Below are 14,138 nucleotides of genomic sequence, written 5' to 3' on the forward strand. Positions count from 1 at the left end.
TCAAGGATGTTTCTGCATCTTCTTTCAGGACACATCTACCAATCTCAACCCCCCACCATTCCTCTGAGTGATAGAGCAGTGTTTGCACTCTGAACATCCCTTAAACATCTCAGTCTAATGGACATCTTTGATATATATCTATGTCCAACACATTTTTCTGTTTGGTGATTTGTGTAGGTTGTGGTTTAGATTTTGTGTAGATTGTGTAGATCTCCATGCAAGGTCAACACTTAGCCAATCTAGATAAGGATGAGATCTGTGGATATGGCTTATCCTCAGACCATTTCAACAGCCAACAAATTAAACAGTGAGGCTTTTCAATTCCCCATAAATATCCAAATTGTATGCCTTCCATGCATGCTAATCTTTTAAATTGCCTGGTAGATCTATCATAAAACATTAGTGACCCTTGTGTTTTTGTTGTTGTTGAGTTGCTACTTTTCTAATTACATTCACAAATTAAATGCTGTCAAAATGTTTTAGATTATATAGGTCAACATGTTCAAATCCGTCTGTTTTTGTCAGTACCTTTCTCTATGCGTGTGGATGTGTGGATGCATATTTTTAGGAAGTGTTGGCAGTGTGCGGAATGGAATGATTTGGAAAGAAAGCCTTAATTTCCAGATGTGCTAAGTGAGTAAAAAGAGCATGAAGCCATGACTCTGCAACGGGCCTCATGAATATTTGTTTCTTTGCCTTATTCTCTCCATGTTCATCTTTAATGCTTTTGTAGTTTTTGTAGCAAAGCCAAAAGGCATGAACAGATCATTTGTAGAGACAGCTGGATGTGAATTTGAGATTTCTTGAGAACATAATAAGGAAACAAACATAATAGCAAACAAATTTGAGGTTTGAGCTTGTTCTCATGTTTGGAGAGATTTTGTACCAACATGTCAACTAACTTTAGCTTCTGTGTTGAAAAAAAGATTGACAAGGGAAGTCTCAAAGTCTCACAAGTCAAAATCCTACTGTATTTAATTATAAAAATGTTCTGCCTCTCCAAAAATAAATAAATAAATAAAATAGTGGATGACATTACATCATAGTGATTTGAATAATTTCATAATGATTTATAAATTGAATACACTCAGTAACACAACAAGCAGTTAACCCACAACAGAGATGTTATTAAGGAAATGAAAGTGACTGAGAGAGAGAGAGAGAACAATAGAGAGAAAAAAAATCATAAAAAGCAGAGAGACAAGAGGCATAATCACTGTATTTCCTTTAAACAAGAATGCTTTACAAAGTCCTCTTTTAACTGGAAATCCTCAATAGGCAGGTATGTTAATGTCTGATGAGCTGTCTCTTTAAACAATATCCAGATGTGTCCAAGACTTGCCAAACCAATGTTCCTCTTTGATAGGCACAACCAAGCTCAGACAAGCCATTCCAAATCAGCCAGACATAAAGCCTGCCAACAGAAGCTAGACTAATCGTTAAACCTCAATTAAAAAACAAAAAAACATTTATTTAAATGGAGCATAAAGTAATGGTACAGAGGGCAGACAGGGAAACAGCAGACAGGTGTGTGTGTGAAGAGAAGCATAAAAATAAAGCATGGAGCTTTTCAAAGGAAAATAATAAGAGTGGCAGGTGCTGTAAAATTAGGGCTGACATTTAGCTTCAAGATGTCATTTAGCATACAATGGCATGAGCATATAAAGAGATAGTTCAAAGGGATAATTCTGTCATAATTTACTCATGTCACCACTCCAATTCCAATCGTACCAATCCTGTGTGACTTTCTTTTGTGGAACACAAATCTTACCATTCAATTTCATTGTATGGAAAAAAGAGGCAAAGAAAGTGAATGCTGATTGAAACTCACATTCTGCCTAACATCTCTATTTGTGTTTAATAGATGAAAGAAAGTCATGTGGGTTTGGAACAACATGAGTTTGAGTAAATGATGACAGAATTTTTGGGTGAACAACCCCTTTAAGCACAAATGCTGTAATTGCATTATTATAGGTATTAAAATTCCATGCATGACAGATGCAACATGATGAAACTTCAGACATATAATTATTTTAATGGCACTTATGATATTTCAGGAAGTTTCTATATTTTAAATTTTAAAGGGGGCAATGTTAATTCTGCTAAGCAGTTTAACACTGCTTAGTAACAATAAAAGTGACACCGAAGAGTCAGGTGACGCAATGCGAGGATCGGACATGTGAATCACCTTTAAAGGTGCAGAATGTAAGATTTAGAACCCTTGTTATTAATGACACCTGTGGCCGTTAAGTGAACTGCAGCCAGCTACCTGTTGCTCGTGATCATTCGCGCACTCCAAAGGGACATGAGCGAGCGAGTATCGACCAAAACAAAGAGACAGAATGTGATTCACTGGCATCATGCTGATAGATTAGGCAACATAATTAAAATTACACAGTTATGATTGTTTTACTACAAATTTTGAGACTGTATATTATATTTGACTCTCCAGTGCTGGAACATGGCTAAAACAAAGTGTGGATATAGGTCTATCAATGCGAGGCTGTATTTTGTAGAAATCACTTTCCTTTGCATGATACATTGACTGCATTTATCCAATGTTGGCGTTAGCTAGCTAGCCAGTTTTATCAATAGTTGTTAGCTAAATTTGGTGGATGATGTTTAGCTGTTTATAAAATAGACTGTACATTATAAATATGTTGACACAATTCAGTATTGATGTGATTCCATCACAACTGTCATTTTGATACATCTATGCGCTATTGTTTTATAATAATAGATTGTATATATTGTATAAGTCACGTTACACTAATGAATGGGTCTTTTTGCATTATCTTGAACATGGCCTAGCATTCATTTCATGTGTTATTGTAGTTTACCTGGCTGAATATTTACAGATTAACACTGACATTAGGTATCTATAGCTTGCAATTCCTCAGCGTTAGCAGGCAAGATCAAGTTTGCTAAAATTACACAGATCAATCCTTACGGCACTATATTTCACATGCTTTTCAGTTATGTACATTTACCTGTCCAATAAGAAGAATGCCAATTCAGGGTCAGTTTTGATCTTCAAAACAAAGGATGGTCCCTCCAGGAATCAAATGCCCTGCCGATGCTTACTCTAGTTTTCGCTCGACCATGATCACGTTTCGCTTAACCAGATTTTTAGACAAAGTTTTTAGTTTTGTTGGCTTACTCTGAGTTTGTTTAGGAGTCGATGTTGTGAGCTGGTTGTTTGCTGGATTCCATCTCTAAGATAACGTTACCTAGTATTGCAGTCTGTCTGTTGACGCTGTGGAATAGCGGAAGAGAAGTACTGAGGCAAGGCTCTCGGGAGCACGCATAAACATCACATCCTTTGGATTTACTCGGCAAAAGCAGCTCGCATGAAATTCCTTTGCATGAAAATCAGTCTACAGGCTTTAATAGGTAACCTAGGGAGTCCGGAAAGGGCAAATTTTTTAAGTTGCTTTACAAGCCGTTCACACATTGGCAAAAAAGGCAGATATTACATGACAAATGTTACATATTGCACCTTAATGTTACATATCCCACACACACAATATATATATATATTGTGTGTGTGTGTGTGTGAGCATGTATTTATCACTTCGTGAGGACCAAATGTCCCCATAAGGATAGTAAAACCTAAAGTTTTGACGTTGTGGGGACAATTTGTGTTTGTTGAGGGCCAGGGTGGTGTTGGGGATTGGAAGGGGTAAATGTTGATTCTGTGAATATATGTTTTACTTTTCTTTGTCAGTTTTGTGAATCAGTAAAAAGTCTTAATCATAAAAAAAAAATAAAAAAACATTCTAAGAGGTAGAATTTGTGGACAGGATTAGCTTATAAAGCTAGGATTAGCTTATAAAGAAGACAATGTCAGCCAAATGAGCTTATGAGACAGACTCCCCTCGTGTCCTTGTGAAATGTATGCAATATGTGTGATGCACTGCAATGTGCAGTAACACAATAGCTCTCTTTGGCCGGCAGTTTGTTTGGCCTCTCCATTATGAGTGTACTTTAGATGCTCAGATCAATACAGTCAGCTAGAAGCATATAATGCACATAGTCCTATTGTTCTTTAATGGACTTTTTTTCTTTCTTTCTCTGTCAAACAGCATGTACTGCAGACTTGCCATGAACAAATATAGCACATGTGATACCCAGCATATTTTATCCCTAATTTATCAAGATAGACTCATTGAATATACAGAATGTGACTGTGTGCTTTTGTACACCTCAAGCATATTAGCTTTTTTATGTGCATGAGATATAATTTCTTGAAATATTATCTTTTTGGTTCTTCTGTCATTATATTCTAATATATTTCAGTTTTATCTCATTTACTGAAATATCATCGGTCTACATATTTCATGTGCCTTTACATGTTTTAATTTAACATATTCTTTTATTCAAAGACATTTTATAAATGAGAATAACACAAGCAGAAGTGATTAATCCAAAAGTAAACAAAATGCAAGTAGTGCTACATACCACATTTCTGCAAATACAGAGTAACATAATGCCAGTTTACTTATTTATTTAAGAGCATAAAAGGTTATTGGTTAGTCAAGTGCTCGGGAAGAGGTGTGTTTTCAGTTATTTTAAAGATTGAAATGGATTGTGTTGTTTTGGGTGAAGGTTAAGAGTTTGCTCTGCTACCGAGGCATGTGTGTGTGTATGTGCATGAATGAAAATCTAAAAATATGCTTCATGTGGTGCTTCATCTAAAATTGACTGATTTTATTCAAGATAAAAATATTATTTAACACCGAATCAACCAGAATACATTAGTATACACTAACAAAATTACTTTTATGGGTTATTGCACAGTATGTTTGTGATTTGATAAGGCTGCAAGAGTCCAGTACTAAAATACTGATACAAGTTGCATTAAGTTTGCAGGATTTGCAGGCAGGAAATGCAAATGCACTTATAGAGAGATGAGAAAGACTCAATCCCCCTGCCTGTCTTTATATAACACAACAACCATGCAGAGAGCCTGAGAGAGAGGATCAAAGAGGAAGAGAAAACATGCTGATTTATTAAAATACCTTCTCCCTGAAAACAACCCCACACAACATTTTCTTAAAGAAGAGAGAGAGGAAATGGATGGATAGCCTGAAGGAGAGAGAAGAGAATGGAGAGGAAAGATAGAGGAATGTTAAAGCTGTGTGAATGAAAGGAAGGATATTCATTACAGCACCTCTATCTGCTTCTGATGCTGAACTTTAGGTGAAGACTGAGACATCATCTATGTTTGCTCTACTAGTTGTTTTCGGATGTGCTCACAAGTTGTCCACTATACTCTAGCCACAAAGCAAATAGAAAGTGGGGTCTAAAGGTCTGACGCTGAGATCAGAAGTGAAAATACTTACATTTTGCATTCGTCTTATTAAATACATATTGAAAGTTTACATATTATGTAATTAGCGTAACAATTTCAGTGAATAGTTGCATTAAAAATGGACATGAAGGACAGCATGTACTTGAGCTGTGCAAAACCTCATCCATGTTTTCTCTGCATGATTTGAGAAAAGAGCGGCTTGCATTCATAAATAGAAGCAAGGAAATCTGACCTTTATAAATGAGTTAACATGGTCAGTGTCACAAATTTGTTTATTTGATTAGTGACCTAAATATTGCAGAATCTTATGTGCTTATTATTCATTTTATGTTGGTGGTGTTGGTTGATTGGTTGAAATTATTGTGAGTGGTGGTGGCGTAGTGGCTAAAGCACAGGGCTGTTAATCAGAAGGTTGCTGGTTCGAACCCCACGGCCACCACCATTGTGCCCTTGAGCAAGGCACTTAACTCCAGGTTGCTCCGGGGGGATTGTCCCTGTAATAATTGCAATGTAAGTCACTTTGGATAAAAGCTTTGCCAAATGCATAAATATAAATGTAAATTTGATACTTATAAGCCACACATTCACACTGAAAACCTATAAAGGATGTATTTTCGATCATCATACTAGCTACTGATATGTTTTGTTTTTAAGAAATTAAATGTTATGACAAAAGCAAATATAAAGGGGCTATAAAGCAAGAATAAGTAACAAGCCAATAAAGGCTTAATAAATACTTTATAATGCCAAAAATGTCTGTAACCAGACACTTACAAGTGTAATTATTAGTCATAAATTACCGTCAAATTTCTGTTCCCTAAAGTAAAGTGTTACCATATTAAAACTTTTTGTTCTACATTTTTAAAAAACCTAAAACTTTCTTATTATTTCCAGGCTTAAATTCGATATTGAGTCCTATATTTTCAGTGCGGACTCTTTTGGACCCCACGTACAGTACATCACATTCACTAAAATGAATAAAGATAGCAAATAACAATGACATGAGCAATAAAAGAAGGTAAAGTGAGCAGAAAGGGACACTACAATTAGATAGAGACAGAGAGATTTAGAGGGGTGTGCAGGTGGAGATGAGTACAGAGGAGAGAATGAGGAAGGGAGGTAGAGTTTATGGTGTGTGATTAGAGTCTTCATTGATCTGCTCCGAAAAGCCATTATTCCTGTCCACTGAACACAACAAGCAAGGACAAGCCAGTAAGAGTGAGGAAGGGATGGACGAGTATAGTGAGGGAGACAGAGGGAATTTATTATGCTGACCCTGAGAAAGGAGAAAGCAACAAGAAAATCTCAATATGCTACATTAACTGTCAGTGCAGAAGACAATCAGTGTGTGTGTTCTAGCAAATGGAAATTATGATGAATTATATACAGTATACTGTATATGTGTGTGTGGTATGATGAGCTATTTAAGGAACATAACATTATTGCATCGTACGTATAGTGAATGTTACAAATAAGCCCCTTTTTTGTGTTCGCAAATGTTGCGTTCATTTTAATAGTAGTTCAGCATGGAATGCAAAAACACAAGGTTTTGTGTAATTTTATTACTAATACACAGACTGAAGTGAGAATTAAAATAGCTTTTACTTGATTTGATGAATAAAGCCATCCCACTGGATTGACTCTTAGGTGCTATTAGTCGATTGCAGTAAGCATGCATCATGGGTTTTATAAGCATGGACTGATGGGTGTAAAAGTATTATGTGATAACTACTTAAAAACAAAATATGGTAATAATATTACACATCATATTTTTAAGAACTTTTCAATCCTTGTTTTTTTTAAATGAGATTTCCTTAATTAAATCATGTGATATCACCCAAATTAGTTAGTATTTAATCCTTGTTTTTAAAATGAAATTTCCTTAAATAAATCATGTGAAATCACCCAAATGAAGTATTATTTAATCCTTATTTTTAAAATGAAATTTCCTTAATGAAATCATGTGAAATCACCCAAATTAATTAGAATTTAATCCTTGTTTTTAAAATGAATCTTCCTTAAATAAATCATGTGAAATCACCCAAATGAAGTATTATTTAATCCTTATTTTTAAAGTGAAATTTCCTTAATGAAATCATGTGAAATCACCCAAATTAATTAGAATTTAATCCTTGTTTTTTAAAATGAACTTTCCTTAAATAAGTCCCGTGAAATCACCCAAATTAGTTATTATTTAATCCTTGTTTTTTAAATGAAATTTTCTTAAATAAATCCCATGAAATCACCCAAATTAGTTATTATTTAATCCTTGTTTTTTAAATGAAATTCCCTTAAATAAATCCCGTGGAATCACCCAAATTAGTTAGTATTTAATCCTTGTTTTTTTTAAATGAAATTTTCTTTAATAAGTACCATGAATTCACCCAAATTAGTTAGTATTTAATCCTTGTTTTTAAAATGAAATTTCCTTAAATAAGTCCCATGAAATCTCCCAAATTAGTTAGTATCTTTGTTTTTTAAATGAAATTTACATGACACAAGAATCGCTTTTTGCAGTGTCAAATATAAAGGAGATTTGATTTGAGATTTGAGATTTGAATCTGTGTTTTTCTGCATTCCTGCCAAAGACTGAAAGCTGCAGCATCTACTGGACCCTCATTTGTTGTTGATATTCTGTTATTACAGTAGTACAGTAGGTGTGTGATTCTGAGGTAAACTGTTACTAATGTCCTTTAAGACCCAAGTTTGTTTTAAAGGTACTACTTTTGGTAGCATTTTACCAATGTCACCTGTAATTTCAAAGCTTAAACGTTATTTTTAATAAAAAAAAATACACAATGTTTATATTGTATTTAAAAACAAGTAGAAACGTTATGGTGACTGATGTAACCTCCATTCTCTAATGGAGGGAACAAGACGTTGTGTCGATGAGTTGACATTGTGTGGAATTTGCATGCCATTGCTTAGCGAACAGATGCCACTTTAGGTCAACAGGCACCTCATTAAGGGGCCCCTGGCCTGAGTGACCGTGTCTACCACCGCGAGTGGTAGGCCACTGAGTGGCTTGCAGCGAATTGAGCCGCAGATGACTCCAGAGGACGGGACGATGGGCGATGACCGCTCCTGTAACAGCCTGGAATGGGGGGAGGAAGAATTTCGTCCTCTTAGCCCGTGGAGACCATCACATCAGGGGCGTATTTTAGTCACAGCTGGACGCACGGGGCGGGAGGCCCTCCATGCCTGCCAAAGAGAGAAACAGTGACCAGTGGTCATGATAACGACGGCCGGGGACACCGACTGTGAGGCCCAGGAAATGAGAAGACCGCTCTTTTCTTAGAATGTGGGTACCGCGGCCCTTGTGGCATGCGGTGAAATAAGAAAAGGAAAATAAATAACCTCCACCCGGCCCTTCACCAGGGGAAGGATTGGTGCAGCGGATCTCCTACTTCCTGGACTGCCCGTCTCGGGGAACGCTTTGAAGCCTTTCTTGGATTCTTGGCGACTGGCCATGAGACGGTGGCATTTGCTTTCTGCTTTCTGTGGTGGAGCCAGTGTTGCTGCGCAGGGGGACGCCCTTGGCGACAAGCAGATGGGGAAGCGGAGAAGTAATGATCGCAACCAACAAACACACACAAACTAAAATCTTGAAAAGACGCTTTCGTTTTCGGCACTCTTTTAGAGGAAAATCTACTCTTTTTATTTGTGTATGTATATATATATATATATATATATATATAAGAAGCTCTGCTCAGCTGTCGAAGTGCCCTGGGGTGTTATAACCAACACAACCATTTTGTGTGAGGGGGAGAACCGCTGTAATGCGCCGTAGATCCAACAGCTTTTCAGAGAGAGACAGAGAGATGAATGGAACAGCAGGAGGAATTCAGCTCTGTGAATACGTCCGCTCTGCTCCGAAGAACAAATCTGAGTGCGTGTTTGCAAGCGGCACTCCTTTTATACCCGTATGTCTGGGGGAGTGGCATGCAAATTCCACACACCGAGTCTCATTGGCCTTTTCTCAAAGATCAGAGATGTCTGGGCTCCCAAGTGTGAACCCCTAGTGTCAACTCATCGATGTCGAGTGAGTGACAGATAGGGAACATAAAATATCTACTTATATTATTTACATTATATATATTTTTTAAATATACTTTATAATAAAGATGAGTTACACCACAAATACAAATGCCCAATACAAAAAACTATACAAATGGCACTTTTTCAAAATGTTTGATAGATGCAACAAAAACTATGTAAGATTTCTGACCTAAGTGCTTTCAATGTTCCGCAGTGAAACCAGTCTGGGTTCCCAACAAACTGTCAATCACAACAAAATTCAAAAGACCTTTCTGACTATTTTTAAAAAGACTTGATCTGTTGTATAAAAACTGCAGTGTGCACATCAACATGAACCAAGAGACTGTGAGTCTTTAGATGTGTGCAGGGCAATGAGCTTGTGTGCACTTCTGAATCTGAATCTGTTGTCATTAAAAACTTTATTATAAATATATTTATATTAAACATTACTTGTGTTGCATAATTTCAAAATAAATACATCTCCTTCAATATTATCATTGTAATTTATTTTATTTTTATTTATTAAAAGTGAAATTGCTTGTATATGGTTTGCAATATATTTGTGGAATGGCCCCGCAATCTTTCATATTTACATGGCCTAAAAATGTATAAATACTATAAGTGAGAATTTGAGTAAATGGTTTATGTGGTACTCTATTTTTTTTTTTTCTTTTTCTGTTTCTGTGGTTTCCATGTAAAGTTCACCTTCTCACATTTTGTTATATGAAAACAAATGAACAGAATTAATTATTTTATAAATCCAAGCTGTTATCCAGAAATGCTGTAGTCCTCCATCTCTATTCTGCTTTTTTAGTGTTTCTGTGTTTTGCAGCTGTGCCTAGGTTTAATCAAAACTGATAAACTGATGTTACATAGAAATATGAAAATATGATTCTTTTTAAATGTTAGGTATGCCTATTGATCTATCTCTTACAGACAGTCATGGGGCAGATACAGAAGAGAGACTGGTGGAGCACCTTCTTAATCCAGCTCACTACAACAAACTGATCCGGCCAGCCACCAATGGGTCAGAACTAGTGACAGTGCAACTGATGGTTTCACTGGCCCAGCTCATCAGTGTAGTGAGTGCTTTTTCATTCATTAATACAGTGTTTTATAAAATGATTGCCAGCTGGTATGTGATAGCTGTGCAGTGTGTAAACATCACTCTCCTGTATATAAGAGACGCACTAGCGACCGAGGTTAGAGGCCATGGCTTTTAAAGCCTCCCTGCTAGTGTGTATGGCTCTCATGTCGTGTAACGCCGGTTCGAATCCCGCTCAGGTGGGTTGAGTAGAAATGGTGACATTTACAATGTTTAGAGTGGTAACACTACATGGTTCAATACACTAACATTAGTTCATGCATAAAGCATAATTAACAAAAACAAACAATATTTTTTACAGCATTTATTAATATTGCTTAAAGTTAATTTACAAATATACTATTGAACATATATACATTAATTCAGATTTAGCTTAATGTATTAACTAATGTTACCATATACAACTTTTATTGTTTAATTTAAGGTATACATAGAAATTAACATTAAACAAGATTAATAAATGCTGTAAAAGTATTGGTCATTGTTAGATCATGTTAACTCATTTTAACTAATTAACTTATTTTAACATTATTTAAAATTAATAATAACTCATAAATCCCTTATTGCAAACTGTTACAGGGCCTCAATTTATAGGCTCACATTAACAGTACATGTACAGTATTAATACAGTTTCACTGCAGCCTTTTTCATTTTAGTTTCAAAGATAGAAAATCATTGCTGTGTTCTTTCTTACTTGTGTCTCTTATGGTATACACAAATTCACCTCATCATGTCACTGTTTGCTCATGCAGAGTATCTTAAACCAATATGGCAGCAGTGACAGAGCCAGAGCAATTCAATGACACCCTCTTGTCTTTTCAACATCTCTTCTCTCTTCAAATTTGGCCAGTCTTCAATGTATTATTATACATCTTAGCTGAGTACACCATAGCCTTAAAATGGAGCTGTGACATAATGCAGTTAGGCTCAGGGGCAATTTCTCAGCCTCTCTATTAGCATGTTTTTGTCAAATTGGCAAGAGAATGAGTTTTTCAGTACACTGTAGGAAGCAAGTATGGACAACAGGAAATAGCCGTCTCTATTCCCACAGGTGCAGATAACTACCTGTGGTTATTGACCAATCACCATTCTATGTTCACCCCTCAGCTGTCAGCCAAATACACATTTCCTTTATGCCTGTCATGCACTGTGAATTAACAGCTCACTTACCTGGGTTGAAAGCTGGAGAAAAGCACTGTCATTCCTGTGTAAGGCATATTTGGAGGGCTGGCTTTTAAAATCCTTGATCCATAAAAGAAAGAAAAGGAACCATTATGCTAAAAAATGTAGCTGTTTGATGAATAACAAGACATTTAAACAATCAAATAATGAACAATGATAAAACATCTTTAGAATTCATGACACATCAAACTATATTATTTATCCAGGGTTGTGAGGGTTACTTTTGAAATGTATTCCACTACAGATTACAGAATACATGCTGTAATATACATTTTGTAACATATTCCTTTAGATTACTCAAGATCAGTCATGTATATGTATAAATACTTTGGATTACTTCTTCAGCACTGTTTTTCACTTGTTTTGACTATAAAAACTCTGCCAGTAGAGTAAGACAAAATACACATGATAAAAACACATTCTCTAAAAAACCTAAATATATTATGCAGTGTTGTTTCTGGTAACATGTGCATGTAAAATGTCTAGCAATAGCATTTTACCTTAGCGTAAAGCTGACAATTTACACAAGGTTTATTTCTATTTCTTCTGCTACAAACTTCAAACTTACTTTAAACTTACTTCTCTGTCTGCTCATATGAATGTAACAATCATAAGAAAGTGTTTCTCCGCTGTTCAAACGCTCTATGGATCGCATCATTTATATGAATAAATGTTTCCATCTGAAAGGACTAAATATTAAATTAAACAAATGACAATAAAATACAAAGTAATACTTTTTGAATGTAACTGTAGTGGAATTCAGTTACTTATATTTTGTATTTTAAATACGTAATCCCGTTACATGTATTCCGTTACTCCCCAATCCTGAATATCATAGTAGTAGATACTTTTACAGCACATAGTGTATAAATCTTGGTTAATGTTAATTTTAACAAATACTAATACATTTTGAACAATAAACATTATGTTAACATTAGTTTTTGCATTATGAACTGTAAAAAGATCATGATTAATGTAATTGAAATAATTTATTTTCTAATGTTACCAAATAAAACCTTTTTGTTAAGTGTTACTGATGTATTGCTTTTTTATATATTAATACATTAGTATACGGTCTGTATTCTATTGTATTGTGATTGTGAACATTGCAGTTTGCTGTGCTATTAATCTTATATGAATTTGATTTATTTTTGGTTGATTTCTCACTTTTTCTGTTTTTGTGCACAGCATGAGCGAGAACAGATCATGACTACTAACGTCTGGCTTACGCAGGTCAGTTCATACTTACATTAGTTTCCTTTGCATTTAGATTTGAATTAAGACACAATTTAGTCCCTTGAAGTGATTTGTCTCATGGGCATTCCAAATGGGACAATTGGTCCCTACAAAGATACCAAAACACACATACACATACAGTGCATGCACACACACACACACACACACACACACACACACACACACACACACACACGCACACACAAATGTCAGAAATGTCCTCATAAACCACATTATAGCATAACGCATTGTAAATATCAGTTTGTAATCCCCTGAGTTAAATCATGCATGTTCAACATGCCAGTTTTATTCCAGCATGTGTAACCACCTGTGTGTGATTTAATAGATGTACACTGTATGGTATTTATATAGATTCTATATAGATTGCCACAAGCTGCTTATCGAAACAGCAACCACCAAACAACATGAAAAGCTCAAAGTACAGATACAGTTTTCTCTAATAAATATCTCTGCAGTATAAAAACAACAAGTCAAAAGGTTAAGGCCACGTCCCCACCATGACAGATAAACAAATGTGTGCGAGTGTGTTTGTATGTAGTTTGTGTGTCAGAGTAAAGAGCTACAGTGTAATTACATTAATGGTCACTGTCTGGTCAAAACCCAACAGGAAGTGTGTTAAATTACCATCATTAGAAATGCATCACTCTTTTTGTATGTATTACTGTAAGACCAGCTTTAGTTAGGCTTTGACTTTTGATAGCTCTCATTTGCAGTAAATCACTCAGCATTTATGGGCTCAAGTAATTATTTCAAATTTTCTTATCTGGTTTATTAAGACATTTCAAATAGTAATGAAATGTGACAGACCATTAATACATAGACTAAATACACTGATATCCTGAGAGCAGTAGTGTGTGTGTGTGTGTGTGTGTGTGTGTGTGTGTGTGTGTGTGTGTGTGTGTGTGTGTGTGTGTGTGTGTGTGTGTGTGTGTGTGTGTGTGTGTGTGTGTGTGATGGTTCTACATGATCTTAACACCATGTGACAATTGGTTACACTGTCTGTTCACAGGTCAAATAAAATATGGGATATACTGTTGATTTATGGTGTGTTTCGTCCCGGTCACTCTATCGTCTATCTTTATTCTGATTGGTTGTCCGCAGGAGTGGCAGGACTACCGGCTAATATGGACACCGGATGAGTTTGATGGCATGAAGAAGGTCCGCCTTCCCTCCAAACATATTTGGTTACCTGATGTTGTCCTTTACAACAAGTAAGTCTCAAAGACCATCCCACATTTAATC

The 14,138-nt window shown here is 35.7% G+C and overlaps 1 protein-coding gene across 2 annotated transcripts in view; it reads left to right on the forward strand.

Annotated features, from left to right (window-relative positions):
- The window catches only part of LOC127657904 (neuronal acetylcholine receptor subunit beta-2-like), a 36,297-nt gene that overhangs the window by 11,885 nt on the left and 10,274 nt on the right, over positions 1-14,138 (forward strand). The window contains exons 2-4 of one of the 2 annotated variants that reach the window (XM_052146880.1): positions 10,289-10,434; positions 12,828-12,872; positions 13,998-14,107. In XM_052146880.1, the coding sequence (XP_052002840.1) occupies positions 10,289-10,434; positions 12,828-12,872; positions 13,998-14,107 (301 nt within the window). The remainder of the gene's footprint in view (positions 1-10,288; positions 10,435-12,827; positions 12,873-13,997; positions 14,108-14,138) is intronic. The other variant, XM_052146881.1, reaches the window with a different exon arrangement.

Source organism: Xyrauchen texanus, chromosome 17 (assembly GCF_025860055.1).
Source record: "Xyrauchen texanus isolate HMW12.3.18 chromosome 17, RBS_HiC_50CHRs, whole genome shotgun sequence".
Taxonomy (NCBI): domain Eukaryota; kingdom Metazoa; phylum Chordata; class Actinopteri; order Cypriniformes; family Catostomidae; genus Xyrauchen; species Xyrauchen texanus.